Here is a 15975-nt window from a genome sequence, read left to right on the forward strand (position 1 = left end):
ATCAAATCTAATAATTAATGATAAAAATTACAATTCGTCTATGATCGATTACTGTATTGATAATTCGTTTTATGTTGTACTCTTTTAGGGAAGATAAAAATGAATGCAAAGTAAATATTTAATAAATACTTGTACCTACATTATTTATTGCATTTTTTTTAATCAAAAGAAGTTACCAAGAGTCGTTTGAACAGTTTTAGTTTTTTCCTTATCGGCATAAATTCTAGGATAACAAGCAAAATGACTCTCCAGACCTCGACAAACAAGCAATAAAACATAAAGAAAAAACACTGCAAATATAATACACGATGGTATAAATTAAGTGGATATTGAATCCAACATTATTTCATAGCCGAATATAGAAACTACAAGAATTTCGTGCCGAATATATAGAAACTAAACGTTTTTCGGCGGATGCAAGCATAAGCAACCTTATGGGCAACTCGTAGTAAAGGTGGAGTAAGGTCCAGTTCACTTTCCTCAGTATTTTTAATAAAGTAAAGCACATCTCCAAGAGGACATTGTGTGATAAATAAGCCTTTGGCTCTCTATTTCAGCAATACATTTCAGTTACAATCTAAAAATTATTGAACAAAGAATAAAAAAAAAACTAATCCATACTATACTGACATCGGAGGTCGTGATATCTCTCAGATACAATTTACTGTCAAATATCACAAACCTTTACATAACATGTCTAAAACCAAACTGACAGCAAAAAACAGTGCGGAATATCACTCGTAACATATGAATGCACAGCTACTCATCACCTTCAAGCTATACACTGAATTGTGTGTAAGAATGTTTATATTAAACGTTTTGCATGTATCTGTCAGATCAGCTGCTAGCTCCGCAGGATTAAAGGCGCGTTAATCAAAACTCTTGCCACGTATATCAAGGGATTGCCGCAATTAATTTCGCCGCGTTAATCAAATCCCGCGTTAAGCAAGGGATACCTGTAATTACTTGACGTGAGATGGTGCCATAATTGATTTTGGAAATAATGCAAAAAAATAAAATAAATAAAAAAATGATATTTATCCACGTATTAGAAGTAGGTATTTCATATAAGAATACAAACGAATAATGTTCATTTGAATATACTAATGAAATAATTTAGGTTTCTAATTTTTGGTATACGAAACATTATCATTAAAAAAGGAACAAAAGTGTCAAAGATATAAAACGTTTTTAGAAACATTTTAGTGCATGAATTGAAAAGAAAGAATTGACAAAGCGAGGACTGAAGAGCTACTCATTCATTTGCGAGTTGAGATTTATTTATAAAATAACATTAAAAGGAAATCTAGAAAAGCATGAACTGTATAATATAATCTTTTTCAGAAATAAACCAAAGCTTTTAGCTAGCGACCTTTGGTATTTTAGCCACAGGCCTTTAGGATAATGCTGAATAGTCCCCTGAGGCCAATTATCGGAATCATTACTGATTAGTGATATTCCAGAGTGAAAATGACATGTTGCTGTAAAGCTGTGAACTGGTTAGAGAACCATAATGTGATGAGGAGTAAACCTAGCGCGCGAGGTGGTCTTTTGTTAGCATAACAATGACATATTCCAGTTGGAGTTTTCAGTGGCCAACAAGGACAATGATGAATTTCCAGCGTATTAGCTTGTATGTGTTATGTTAATAAAATATAAATGGTGTCGTAGAGTGATTCTATTGAAATAATAAATGAGATTGTGTAATTTGTATGTTACTAGTAAATTTAAGACTCCATAGTAGATGTTCCAATGTGCTTTATTCTGTTTCACAATGCTATCAGAAGTGAGACTTATTTTATGTGTTCTCTGGTTCAAACCCTACGTTTAAATATACCACAATATTTAGTGTAAACGCAATATTTACTGCTTCTCTCTCTCTCTCTCTCTCTCTCGTATACTACACACAGTATATGAGAGAGAACAAAAAAACAGCGTTTAGACTCCATATTAAGGAAATATATGAAAGGCATGTATTGAAACCTTGATCATTTTTTAATATTTAATAGAATACTATAGCAGAGTTTAAACCCTGTGTTTGCGAAGCCACACAAATATTAAACTTAATTTTTATCATCGGAAGTAAATTATTATTCAATTTATTGGCAACCGTTTTGCCTTACTGCTTCTGTCGTTAAAACGGATAGTGAGTGAAAATTTTCCTTGCATTTTTCGACATTCTAATTCTTGTAATTAGTTGGTGGACACGTAAGTTTATTAATTTTCTGCTCACGGTGAGGCGTTTTTAAAACAGGATATATGAATTGCGGTTGAATGATGTAGATGCATTTCATGTCCATTAGGCAGATTGTACCAATTTTCCTCTGGCACATGGTACAAAACAGGTTATGCATACTGGCCTAGTCACGCTTTGAACGCGACAAAGAATACATGATACTTTTTTAAGGCATTTTTTGTTCTGTTGAAGTACTTTTTCCCGTTTATTTTTTGGGACATTAAATGTAATTTTTACACATTATGCAATGTGTGTTTAAATCCGTAACTGCTCTATGAGGTAGTCGTATGAAATTTATTTATCCCTAGAGGACAGTTATTTATTTTTCGTTGAACATATCAGGATAGTTATCTACTTCTAACTATTCTCGATTATTAATAAATGGCTCATTCATGCTGGAAAAAAATTAAATAAAAAGAGAGAAATACCTCTTCCTTTTCTCCACGTCACACTGGGAACGGGAAATCCTACAGCACTGCAGTCGATCCAGATAGTGCTGCTGAGGACAGTGGACACATTCTTGGGTTCTGCTCGCCATTCTGGAGGAACTGAAATGACACAATTTTTTTTTGTCGAAATCAAATTGTGGCTTAAAGGTATATCAGAAGAGTGATTTAAATTTGTGCATCTAAAACTGCAGTTAATTATTCTATTTAAATCTAAAGATCATTATCGCTTTGTTTTAAAATTTTGTCATCAAAGTTTTACCCATTTAAGTAGTTGCGGTAATTTTTAATTTATTACTCTGAACTGTTAATTTAAAATAATTATTTCTGTAAAAGGAAATAATTTGCATATTATAAAACAAAATGAATACCACAATAAATGAATTAATTCTTAAATAAATGAACACAAGTTTATTTAGGAATTAACATAATTTATTTAGGACCTTTTATTTGGGATTAATGAACAAAGTAAACAGAAGTATTTATTTAACATATTAATTCATTTAATGTTTCAGGATTTGTCTTAATTTAAATCTTGATAATTGCATTTAAATGCAATCCATTTAGTGCAATGGAGCGTATTTTCCGGTTGTTTATTTTAAGTCAGGAATGGCTGATCGAAATAAAATATAATTGTTATATTTATTGGCACATAAGTTATATGCACATACCGTGATGAGCTTTTCTAAGGTACCTTAACTTGCATATTTTCGTACAGCAACTCCGTTAGGATAAATTATATCCAAGCAGAAGAGCCGTTGCTCCTAACTAAAGAATGTTTTGAGTGTTTTGTTTTAAAAAAAATAAAGTCGCATTTTCCGACATACTTTACTAACTGATGCCCGCTGGTTATATATTCCCGGGAAGAGTAGCACTTGACAGGGAAGCTTAGTATTGCTGTACCATTACAGTGCTTTGCAGCGCAATAAATTCACTAATTATAAACTTACTTGGAAATGAGGAAAGTTCCAATTACCTTCTGTGTTTAACGTTACACGCTGATTCTTCGGAGATAATTAAACTAGAACCAGGCCAGGTGTATGCGTGTGCTTTTGTGTGAAATTATGTGGTGCGAGGTGGAGTACTATACTAACGGTGCCAGACAGTTCATTATGAGTTGTTGGTACCGAGTTTTTGGAAATAGAAATGCAAAGGAATAGGTAGAATGATGCGGTTTCACATCGCAAACGTATTTAATGAAAATATTATTAAATTGATGGATCCGGCAAGGTAGAGAAAGACAGAGGAGAGAGATTAGAAAATGAGAAACGCAAAGAGAAAAGAAGAAAAGTAAAAATGATAGAGAAATTAGGGCGAATGGAAGTTTTCCTGAATAATATATAGATGTATGTTCATGAAACAAGAGAATCGGATAATACTGGACTTGAGTCAAAATTGAGAATTTTTGTTTAAAAACGCATCGAAAACTCTCCCAATGCTTCTCTTTTATTATTAATTCTAAGTAGAAAACTTAACTTAAGAAAGTCAACAGTTCATTTTGTAATTATTTAAAGAAAATACAACGCTTATTAAGTATGAATTAATACTTATATTTCATACTGATTTTTATGTTATCGAGCTATTTAATTTTTTCTTTTTTTAACCAGATAATTAATTACATCGAAAAGATAAATGCAGAAATGTGGTCACCAAAACCTTAAGTCCCGGATAATTCCACTCATTATCTGAGACTTAACTTAAGTAGCAGGTAATGAGTGGACAAGGCTTCTGATGTCCCTAAAAAGAAAAACTGTCACTTGTAGCCATGCCGTTAAACTAGAATCATACTTTTATTAGCGAGGTATTTTGATGGTTTTGTCTCATCCGTTGTAATATTTTACCCGACATACATATTTCCCTACATCCTTTTCTGTTATATTATATATATTTAAATATTTCCAATTTTTAACTTGTTACCTTGGCACTAGTCGAGCAGAAATGCTCCTACCTGAAGCATCTCAGGCATGTTCGATTGGATTACAATCCGGTGAACAGCCAGGCCAGTCCGTTCGTTCAATACCTTCTTCTTCAAACCACTCTTGTACCAAATTTTCACGGTGTAGACGAGCATTTCCATCCATAAAAATGAATTCTTAGCCGATTGCAGCAGCATATGGAAGAACTATAGGTTCCAAAATCTCATCGCGATACCTTTGGGCTGTTAAGGAATCGTTACTGATTCCTTAATGATGGCCATACTGATAAAATAGAGATCAGTATGGCCATCTATACTTATTCCAGCCCATACCATCAAACTCCCACCTTGATGTTGGGGTCTTTCACGAACAAACTGTGGATTATTTCTTGTTTCACTTTAATGCTATATCAAGATACGTCAGTCATCTGGTTGTAGACTGAACCTGGGCTCGTCACTAAAAAGTACACGAGCCCAATTCTCATTTATCCAATTGCGGTGTTCCTGTGCCCAAATTCTTCGGACTCTTTTGTGATTTGCAGTAAGTGGAATGCAAATCATTGGTCTGCGAGCATATAAATGTACGGCATGAAGACGATTTCGTACTGTCTGTGTCGATACAAGCCTCCCTGTTGATGTGGCAAGTTCGCTTCGAAGTTTTGTTGTGTTAAATGTTCGATTTCTTCTGGTAATGACAAATACTGATCGTCCGTTGGGGTTGTTGTTGATGGGCGACCTTGACCTTGTCTTCGGCAAACATTTCCCATCTCCAGAAAGCGATTCCAAAGCCGCAAAATTACGCTTTGAGATACACGACACAATTGAGCGACAACTTGCTGCGTTTGTCCAGCTTCTGATCGACCAATGGCTCTCCAAGCCATGGATTCTGGGATATCATGTTGCTCTGCAATTTTTAACAAAATAATTGGTGGTAGGTGACACAAGTCTACAATTGAAGTGATAATTATGCACTGTGGAAGTGAGCGCAACAAGCCACGCTTTTATATCCCCCCCCCCCACATGTTAATACGGCTAAGACACGTTTCGAACAAGTCTTAACACATGATTTTGTACTCAGTTGCGTATTCTACACCGTTGTATATTAAGAATATTTTAAAATAAATGTATTGCATTTGTAAATTATTTTTATAACTTTATAATTTACAAGAAAACCAGCTCCCTGCTCCGTTGAAAGATCATTTTATCAAAATGGCTTCTTGTTTTGTCATTTCGATAATTTCATTAACATTTTTGAGTTTTTGTTAGGAGATCACTGATATCGCTTTGATAAATAACAAAGTTAAATTTTTAGCCAGCTTCCTTAATATAAAAATCAAATCCGATAGACGGTACGTTTAATGAAAATTCTGCATACTGTCCTACAACAGTAATTACATGTATACTGCACACATACACACACCATACGAATATAAAACTTTAAAATCATTACTGTTGAAAACTATTTTAAATATCTGAATTAAAATTGGCCTTTTCTATTTTTTACTTGCAATGGTCTTTCTAAACTCTGACCGCACAAGCCTAGCGACTGCACGAATAAAATCTTATTTTCAGATTAATTTACAGCCGATTCTTGGAAACAAATTATATGATAAATCGTACTTGCCACTTATTTTGTTTAGTGATTTTTTTTACATTGTCTTTACTTCAATATTACTCTAACCCATTGCAACTTAATACACACTAATTAGTTACTTTTAGCCTTGTGAACGAACTGAGGCAGGCTCCAACAAGTTCAAGTACAGTTACTTGAACTCTGGAAAACTATGATGGAATTTTGCAACTAAGCGGATTTAAAAGGCATAGAATTTCCTATTCCATGACATAATTTGTTTATAAACTGCATGTATATGCATTATTTAAGTAGCTAAAATGGTAAGCATTTAAACTGCTCTTATAGAAATATTTAATATGCAACGTACAAGATCTTAACAAAGTTGTGTCACCAACTTTGGGTATATCAAATTAAGAGTTTGTGACTGTCGTGAGCACAGGCTATTACATACATTAAGACTGAAAACTTGAGTACAAAATATTTTTCGTGCGTACATAATCCGGCAAAAATTTGAGAATATTGCAGATATTATAAATGGGAAAGGAAGTCTCACAAAATTAAATGGTTATTATTTTAGATTTTGAAGGATCAATTTTAGTTGGCAAACAAAGAAAAAAAAAGCGAGACAGATCAGTGGCAGATAAATATAAAAAAAAAATCGTATTAAACACTAATGCAAAAGCTGTGCATAGAAACATTTTTATGAAATCGGAAAGATGCGAATAACAAAAGAGCATTACGTAGGAGTTGAATCAGCGAACGATGACATGCAACACCCGCTGAACTGTGATTGTGTTTGCCTACCAATTAGTGTATAAATATTTAGTTTGACGCACAGAAGGTGAGAAATTGAGATACAGCACATGAACTAATCTATCAACTTTCTTGTTCACTTACCGTTCACAATTAGATGTGTCGTCATATTTGTCGAGGTCGCCGTGTTCGAAGCAACGCAGGTGTACTGACCCCGATCGTTAGAGGTGACTTTACGGAACATGATGATCGATGAGTCTTCCAACATCTGGACGCTTACTTCTCCGTGGCCAGAGAACGGCAGGTTATTCTTGATCCAGCGAAAACGAATTGGCGGATCGCCCTTGTGAACGCTACATATGAGTTTGGTCCGGGATCCTTCGTCCACCGTAACTCGTTCGGGAAAGTAATGATGATCGATCTCGGGAGCAGCTATAGTGGTCAGGTGGTGAAAAAGCAATACGTATTCCTGTTATTATTAGGAACTACTGGCTATTTTTAACGTATACTTCGTTTTATTTTTTTCAAGTATCAAGAGAATAATCTGAATGATGTTATGTTTCTCTACTCACGCAATCCTGTGATTCATAATAAGACCCTCATGAGGAAAATAATGGATCTAACATTATGATCAACTGCATTTAGAAAGGTCTTAATATTAGTTAACATTTTGATAACTAGTGAAAAATCATCGCTATCGCAAAGAAACTAATTAACCCATCGATTTCAGCAACAACTGACAAGTGAGATCTGTAAAACGAACAGGTTATACAGATATTAAAGCGAGATACATAAACACGAAAACGTGGAAAGAATCAAGAGTGGATAGAGTAATAAATGCACTGGGAGAATTAAAATATTTTCTTTTCTACTGCGGATACGAAACTTGATAAAAATATGCAGGTATGACAGTCCTACCTTGCAAACAGTTGTAAATATAGCACATTAATACCGTGGCTCAACTAACTGGTTATAACAGTGAAAACAAAATTTTTCTAGAGCCCAACATGGTTATGTTTTTAAAGCCACTTGAAGTCCTCGAAAATCCAAGCGGTAGAAATCATCTTCCTAATATAAACAGACCTTCAAAATACGTTTTACAGATGGGATTCCAATCCGCAGCCTATAAGCTGAAAATCGAAATACTATCCTTTCGATCAACTGGCAGGCAGGAATCGAATACAAAAGGGACATAAGATCGAAATCTTTCCTCTTATAAAAACAAATCAGTCTACTGGGAAATCTTAATATATCCAGTTTAATTCATTAATAAAAGTAGCCTATATAGAGCGCATATAATCAATACAATGGCAGAACAGTTCAAAAATCGATACATAAATAATACGAATTACACAAAATAATAAATCATTTCAAAATTGCTAATTAACCATTAATTAAATTAAACCATTAATTACAATAAAGAAATAATTAGTTTGTAATTGCTCACTGTGGATAACATGATAGAATTTAATGGTTAATTAGGTTTAAGGTTAAATTCTAGCTTACGACAAAAGAAGTACAATTGTCGTGATGTAATATTTTTATCAAATGAATCAGAAAAATCTTAAAGTGAATCTGTCAGTAGCGTTCATGTTTGATTATGTTAATTATCACGGGCAATGAATCCAGAGACGTTTTTGACTTATGGCTTGTAGACTCTGTTTATTTATTGTTATTTATAATATTAAGAGAGTCTCCCGTTGCTGCATTTGTTCCTACAATCCCTGAATGACTTGTAAGTTGTAAATTTTTACGTTCTTGTCTGACTGCTCTTCTCGTAAACGGCTTTGATACTCTCGATTTAGAAACTTCTTATCGCAAAAGCTGAATGGTTAACCCTTGACAACGATGTCCTGGTCAATAACAATAGGGTGAAGTAGATCTCATGACAGCCTAGTCTTTGTGAATATTCACAAAGAATATGAAGAGCAAAATGTCAAGAAGAAATTCCCACCAACCTCGAACAAACGATCCCCCCCCTCTCGGAAGTTCAGGAGTGTTACTCCCCAAACATTACCCAAAATTATTTCTATCTTTGTAGAAAGAAAATTTTGTACCATTCGAATAGCTTTCCTAAAAATAGTCGATCAGATTTAAACTCAAATTGAGATGACTAATTTTTAGAAAAGCTTTCACTAACATTATAATTTTTCCACCCGGATTACATCTGTTTACTCATACGTATAAGACGAGATGAATCTAATGGGTGTTTATGTTTTGCTAAGTGTGACTTAAAGCCAAAGCTTATTGCAAAAATGTACTCATTTGTTACTTAAATGTACAACATCAGTCTGTCTCTTGTGGCGTTTGTCCTTGAAACAAAGAACCCTCTACGAGTCTTCTGTAAGGGCGTGTTTAGGAAACATGAGTATTTAAAGTGGGAGGGTACAATAGTGTTTATTCGCTATGTACTTGTCAAGATCGGACTCTATGAGGAAGCGAAAAATATTACAATACAGATATTTATTAACCAATTTTGAGCTAATAGCCAACTAAATGAAATAATAACACTGCAGTAGTTAATTATTGCTTACCCACAACATAGACGAAAGTTGACCCAGAAGCTGACTGTCCATCCGAGTTCCTGACAACACATGTGTACTCTCCTTCATCTGAAGCCCGTTGAACAGCTGTTATGACCAGGGTTCCGTTGCGATTTACCTTCTGTCTGTGATTGAGAGGGAGGAGAATACCGCCTACGGATGAAAATAATAACAGGTTAGCGTGTTGATCAAATTAAAAGGCTAAAGCTTATCTTTAAGGTCTTTTGGTGTTATCTGTATGAAAAATAGGTCGCAACATATCGTAGTTAATTCTTAATGCAATCATCATAATATGTAGATTTTAACACAGGTAAAATGTTTATCAACAAGTTGGAAACAGTCCAAGAATTCTCGCATTCAGCTGTATGGATTTCCTAGCAGTGATTTTGACTTTTAAGAAACTTTGTAACCATGTACAGGGCGTATTGACTGTATACCAAGTAATTTCGAATAGTATGCGTTCTTTCCTGGCATATTCAACACATCTTTTCGATCGATATGTATAGATAAAGCGGCCATTTTTAATCTACCTATCATGTAATATCTCTTCATACATGAACGACAGAACCTTCCGTCTGTATGTAACGGCTTTGTTCAGCTACTTACGCGAAACGAAATGAGCCGAACTTTCAATACGGTCGAAGTCACGCAAATGTCGAAGCAATTCTCCCATCTCTTTTCTGTATATGTGCGTGACTCGTTTGTTCTGTTATCCTTTTTGGTTCCTGGCTACTTTCAATGAAAGAAATGTAACAAAAGACGTCACAGACATTGATACATTGTGTGCGTTCAGTTGAGTTAATCTTATTTCGAATTTAGAAGAAAAAAAAATTAAACTTAATCGATGGCATAACAAACGAGACTTGCATCATCTGGCGTGATCTTCATTGTGCATACCAACCACATCACTGACAATTCAATTTCGGCAAACATGTCGTGTGCCCTAGTTTTAGTTGGATTATGATGGAAAAGGTGAATATATTTCGTATTATTGTATCGAGCTGAATAAAGCTTCGTTTTTCTCTCTCCCTCCCTTCTAAGAAGATAGAATGCAACACAATATGACGCTATCGGTCGATTATACGCTAAACCAGTCTACATATATGCTTTGTTTGCAGATATAGAATTGTAGGCTGTGATTTTGGCTTACGCATCTTTTCGGATGTAGGTCTCGCTGCATACTGTAAAGATGTTAGTACACAGAAGCTCAGTTATGGTACGTCGAAATTTATCCTAACTGTAAAACGCGATAGGGATATTCGAGTAGTGCAAACATTTTTTTCCTCAAATGCTAATGTGTCTAGAAAAGTCATGCTAAAACGTGACCAGTCACCTCTCCCTTTATAGCACTTTTTTTTCTCTCTATTCCTTTGTGAAGAAACTGCTCATCATTTTGCTCTTCTTCTTAGGAAAGCCCCAATACATTGACAAGAGTTGTTGTTGGGTTGTAATATGGTGTTGCATTATGTCCCCAGTGACAAAAAGTTCGTTTTGTTGGACTAAAAACAATGCCAGCTCAACAATTATTGTTAAATGAATATAAATTAACATTATGAATTGCTATAGGCATGACCCAAGACAGGAATTGTCATGCGTATAAACATGCTAGGTGGATATATATATATAAAGTGCATAAGAGGGTGGTTGACGGAGATTACCAGACAGTGGTTTATTCGGTAGTAGAGTTCAGTAGAAGGCCTGCAATTAGTGGTGTAAGCAGGGCTCTACTTGGGTCACGACTATTGAATTTGTAAATTAATGATACAGGAAATTACCTGAGAGGGATATTCAGTTTTTTGCCGATTATTCGAAATTGGGAGAGCAATAGTCAATGAAAATGATGACGATTTTGCAGGATGATTTAAAGAGACTAGCAGTAACTGGTCTAACATACTGAAAGATAGTTGTATGATATTTCCACCCAATAAAATAGTTCGTATTCTTATTTTTAAATTTTTTTCAATGAAAAGTATTTTGTGCGTACGTCAGACGCGGAGTAGCGAGCATGATGTCTCTGGCAAAGGAAAAAGAAACTTATTGTTGTCATGAAAACATTACGTGACCCTATTTCCTTAAACAGAACTTTTTTTTATTGTTGTCATGACCACAGTTTTCTAGTATTTCTCTGAATATATTCATAAATTGTTAAAAAAAAATGAAACTGCACTCAATTTTTAAAATCTTGAACTCTATGATTTAGATACAGAAAAACGCAGCTCCTTCTCCCATAGTACTTTTTATGTCTCCCAAGGTAGAAGCTTAGCTTGAGTTCCCCGCACGCCACATCAGTATAGAGCTGGCAACGAATTCGCACAGTTTGCTGCTGTAAACAACATTCGTAGCGTATGGTAGACAGTACCGTCCACCATATTTGAACTCGGGTATCGGGGGCTACAATTTGAGAATACTTTAGAATATCAACAAGCTGTGTAAATGAAGTAAAAACTAAGTTATGCAACACGTATCTTTTAATTATTAATTTACCCTATTAAAATATGATTTACAAAATAAACACCGGAAAGGTTTATTTTGTCTTCTCAAAATCAATATATTAAAATTCAAAAGCCGTTTCATGTTTTACGTATATTTCTTTAATTATTACAATGATTTTCATACACATTTTTGTTATTTACAAGTTTTTATTTTATACCTTTTGTTTAAAATTATAAATAATAATACTTTCACCAAATAGACCTACTTTTGAAGAAATGCAGCGTTAAGCATTTTTATCAGTTAAACATTTGTAATGTATAACAGGACGGCAATTTTTGTTTTAAGAAATAATAGTTTAAAATCCATGTTGTGTAATTTTAAATAAATAGTAATGTAAGTTGCGATTAAATAATTCCATTGACAACAGTACTGTAATCTCTCATACTTCATAACGCAATTTTACCTTCCTTGCTTGAATCATTGAAATAATACGGTGTAGTCTCGATGTAAATATGCCAACAAACTACAAAGCAAATCTCGGAACCCAAATCTCCACACTGAGGCAATTTTCACACTAAACAAAATGTTTATTTACAACTCTTAAATTGGCAGACATAACTCATTATTAAGCATGTAATAACTAAAAAATCGAAGTGATCAAATTTAGTTTATAGTATGTCAATAGTAGAAAAGGTTCTCGGCGAGCCGCAGATTTATTATTTATCATCTGCTATTTTAGTAAATTGACTAATTAGTTATAAGCGCTAATTTTAGCTGCTTTTCTCTTTGCTTAGTTATAACGTAAAATTAAATTAATTCAATGATATATTTTAGATTTAATGTGCGAAAATATGGAACTAGTAAATAATGAATAATAGAAACGGTTATTTTATATTAGAGACATAAAATGTCAGCTGATTTTAATACTTTATCAAAGTACGTTGACAGAGTATTAAAATAGTTAGTGTTATGTTCCTCGAAGAACAAATTAAGGTGTCACAAGCTACATGTTCTTGTTTAGCATTGTGCAAACACAGCTTGTGATGCTGACGGTTTGAAGACGATGCATAACTTTTGTAAAGGTAAGAATTTCTTTTATTCAAGTATTTATTATGCAGAAGTCAGAAAAATTACGTCGTTTTTTGTCTTACGCGACAAACTGACGAGTCACAAAACCTTTCACTAAAGATTAGTGTCATCTTTCCACTTTAGGAGAGTAGGGAGATAGGTCACCGTCACGGAATATAACCATCCTGGATTCTTGTACGGTCAGAATGAAACTAACACGAGAATAAAACAACTTGAAGAATAACTCCTAATTAAATTTCCAAAAGCTTTTCACACACATAATGTACTGCATAAGAAGTCACCTGTCCTATTCTGCATCCAGCAAAACTGGATGACTGGCATAAAAAACCATTGACGGAAGAGTTAATCAATTGATGAGTGAGTCCTCTCTGCGATGCAGTTGGGGGATGGGCAGTCGCCATTGATATTGCATTGATATAATAAACTGTTTTATAAAAGACAGACGTCATGGAACTGTTCACTCTTTTCTGCGGTGAAAAGCTAAGCTACCATTAGGATTCTGTATCGGTGACACATTGTTATCATTGTGATTAATGGCTGAAACCAGATGGCTCTCAAATGAACTAATGCTAAGAGGCAATTCTATCCATCACCGTGAATTCTATGCGTTCTGGACTTTTTTTTGTCTTTATCCCTTATAAATGGTTCTCACGCATTACTGTTGAATCGAAACCATCTCATTCCATGCATGATGCTGTTTACTGCGTTGCTTCAGAGAGAGAAAGCCTTCTCCGCTTTATATTCATGCCTTGGTTTTTCCTTTCCATAGGGTAACGAAAGCAGTGCTTCCGTTCCAAATATCAAATGACAATTGCCTGGTATTCTGCGACACTGTATTTAACCTCTCGGCCTTTTTTTTGTTTTATTTCACTGTTAAATTCACTTCAAACGATGAAAGGTTATGTGGTAATAATGTCTTCTAGCAATAAAATGAAAATTAAAAACTTTGATTTTTCTGCATTGATAACACAAAATATGTTTCTTTGTTATCAATGAAAAATTCACTAAATCACTAAATATTTATTTAACTGTAAAATATTTAGCAAACTAGCACTAGTTTTTTACAAATTTTCAGTCACAATATTAGTATGACAAAATCATTGTGTTGTTTTCAATAAGAGGTTAATTTTTGTTGGCTAATTTATAGTTTGGTGTAGACTAACCCTCTGGTTGGAAAGACCTGGGTTGGAATGCTGTCTATGACGTGAGGAACCATTATCAGGTTGTTTAAATCTAATTGCAAGTTAGTCGGTCTCCTGCAAAAGTGGAGGGGTTCCCACCACTTTTCGGCCAGGAGAACACACACAACTGACCGACATAAATACATTATAACCAATAGCTTCATATTGGTTTCATAAGATGATTCCGTACTGTCCGTATAAGATACACGGCAGTTGTATTATCATATGCTAATTAATTTAATTAGTAGAACAGTTGTGAAGATGAAGCGATGCTGCAAAACAACCCGGTTTCATTCAAACCGGGCTGATGCGAGACACAGTTCTCTGAAAAAAACGGGATTTTACAAATGAATTTCGGCCGCATAAGCAAGTTGTTTTCTCCCATAAACCTACCTGAAAATGCAAGCATCAAAATTCAGCAATGATCATTAGGATGTACAGTAGACTTGAATGCAGGATAAATGATTGGAGGTTTGTTAAGATAGGGCCTGGATTTTCCATCCGAGAAAAAATATCGGGAAACTGATAGTTGCTAATATTAGAAAGTTGAATTTAGAGATACTAAAATATCTGATTAGGACTAATATAATTCACAATAACAACCAACTATCTCCAGTCTCTTTTCTTATTCTGCATGTGATAGTAATGTTAATATAAATATAAGTAAATGTTATGATTTTATTGTGGTTTCCATCATCATTGATGCAGCTTGAGTATATTGCAGCCATGAATTGAAGTCAAATGTTTTAGATGAGGCAGCGCTTTGTTATAAAAATTTTCCAGTACTGACAATAGGGAATAGAATTCATGGAAAGAAATTCAATTATAATTGCCATATTCTAGGATTAACATGTTTCTTTTTAGCATTATATTCATGTGAAGATATTCAGATTCATAACAGCTTCAAGTCTCAGAGGTGCGATCTTTGCTAATTAATATTTTTTTTCTCTCTTTTGAACTACTGTCTCAGTTAATTATATGAAGTTTATTTCGTCTTCAGCGTCTTTTTCTCTATCTTAAACAACCAGTTATTAAGAAGCATAGAGAATTCTTCAAGAAAATTTAAAACTCCTACTGTAAACGCAACAGAAATAAAAATAAAACGCAGTTCTTTTGGAAATACTGTCAGTATCTGATATATACGACATCTGTGTTCATGAATATTTAACTTCGTTTTCTAACCTGAGAAAATGTACTAAATTGTTTATGGTTATCTTTTTTTTTCTCATTTTTATTTAGTTGTACGAAGATAGATGATTATAAAAAAAGTTAATTCTTGCTAATTCCCGAGCAGTTGTTTTATTCAAGGCTGTTTTTTTTTTTTTGTTCCATCAGGTAATTAGAATGGCAACCAACTTTTAATGCTCTGAAATCTTATTTCTTTTCTAATGCTCTTTAAATTGTTTCCTTTCACTATTCATGTCTTCTGTCACTCCTAAATAAGTTGTTGCTAGGCTTTTAGCATTTGCCATTATTCTGACTGGCCGATTTTTTTTTCTTAATTATGTATGCAAAATCAATACACTTTTCGCTGAAGTTACGAAAATATGTTGAATATTTTTTTTTCTGTTTGGTTTCGAGAGTACAAATAATAATAATAAATATTTAAAGAGAATCGGCTTCGATGTTTTCATAAACATATGCATTTACCTATTTTTTTCTTAAATTTAAAGCTTAACATAAGAATGTTCAATTATTTTGTTGTATTAACAGCTAACACTTCAAAAATTGCTAAATAAAATTTGTAATATTTTATGACATTTTTTTTTTTCAAATATGGCTACACTGAAATCCAGCGTTTATGCA

At 33.8% G+C, this 15975-nt stretch overlaps 1 protein-coding gene across 1 annotated transcript in view; it reads right to left on the reverse strand.

Annotated features, from left to right (window-relative positions):
• Positions 1–15975, reverse strand: part of LOC150094683 (cell adhesion molecule Dscam1-like) — a 216207-nt gene that overhangs the window by 102129 nt on the left and 98103 nt on the right. Inside the window, exons 8-10 of the mRNA XM_090411621.1 lie at positions 9458–9619; positions 7068–7355; positions 2665–2784 (exon numbers count right to left, since the gene is read on the reverse strand). Of these exons, the coding sequence (XP_090267747.1) occupies positions 2665–2784; positions 7068–7355; positions 9458–9619 (570 nt within the window). The remainder of the gene's footprint in view (positions 1–2664; positions 2785–7067; positions 7356–9457; positions 9620–15975) is intronic.

This window comes from Typopeltis vanoorti, chromosome 21 (genome assembly GCF_054136105.1).
Source record: "Typopeltis vanoorti isolate ZY-2024b chromosome 21, IOZ_Tvanoo_1.0, whole genome shotgun sequence".
Taxonomy (NCBI): domain Eukaryota; kingdom Metazoa; phylum Arthropoda; class Arachnida; order Uropygi; family Thelyphonidae; genus Typopeltis; species Typopeltis vanoorti.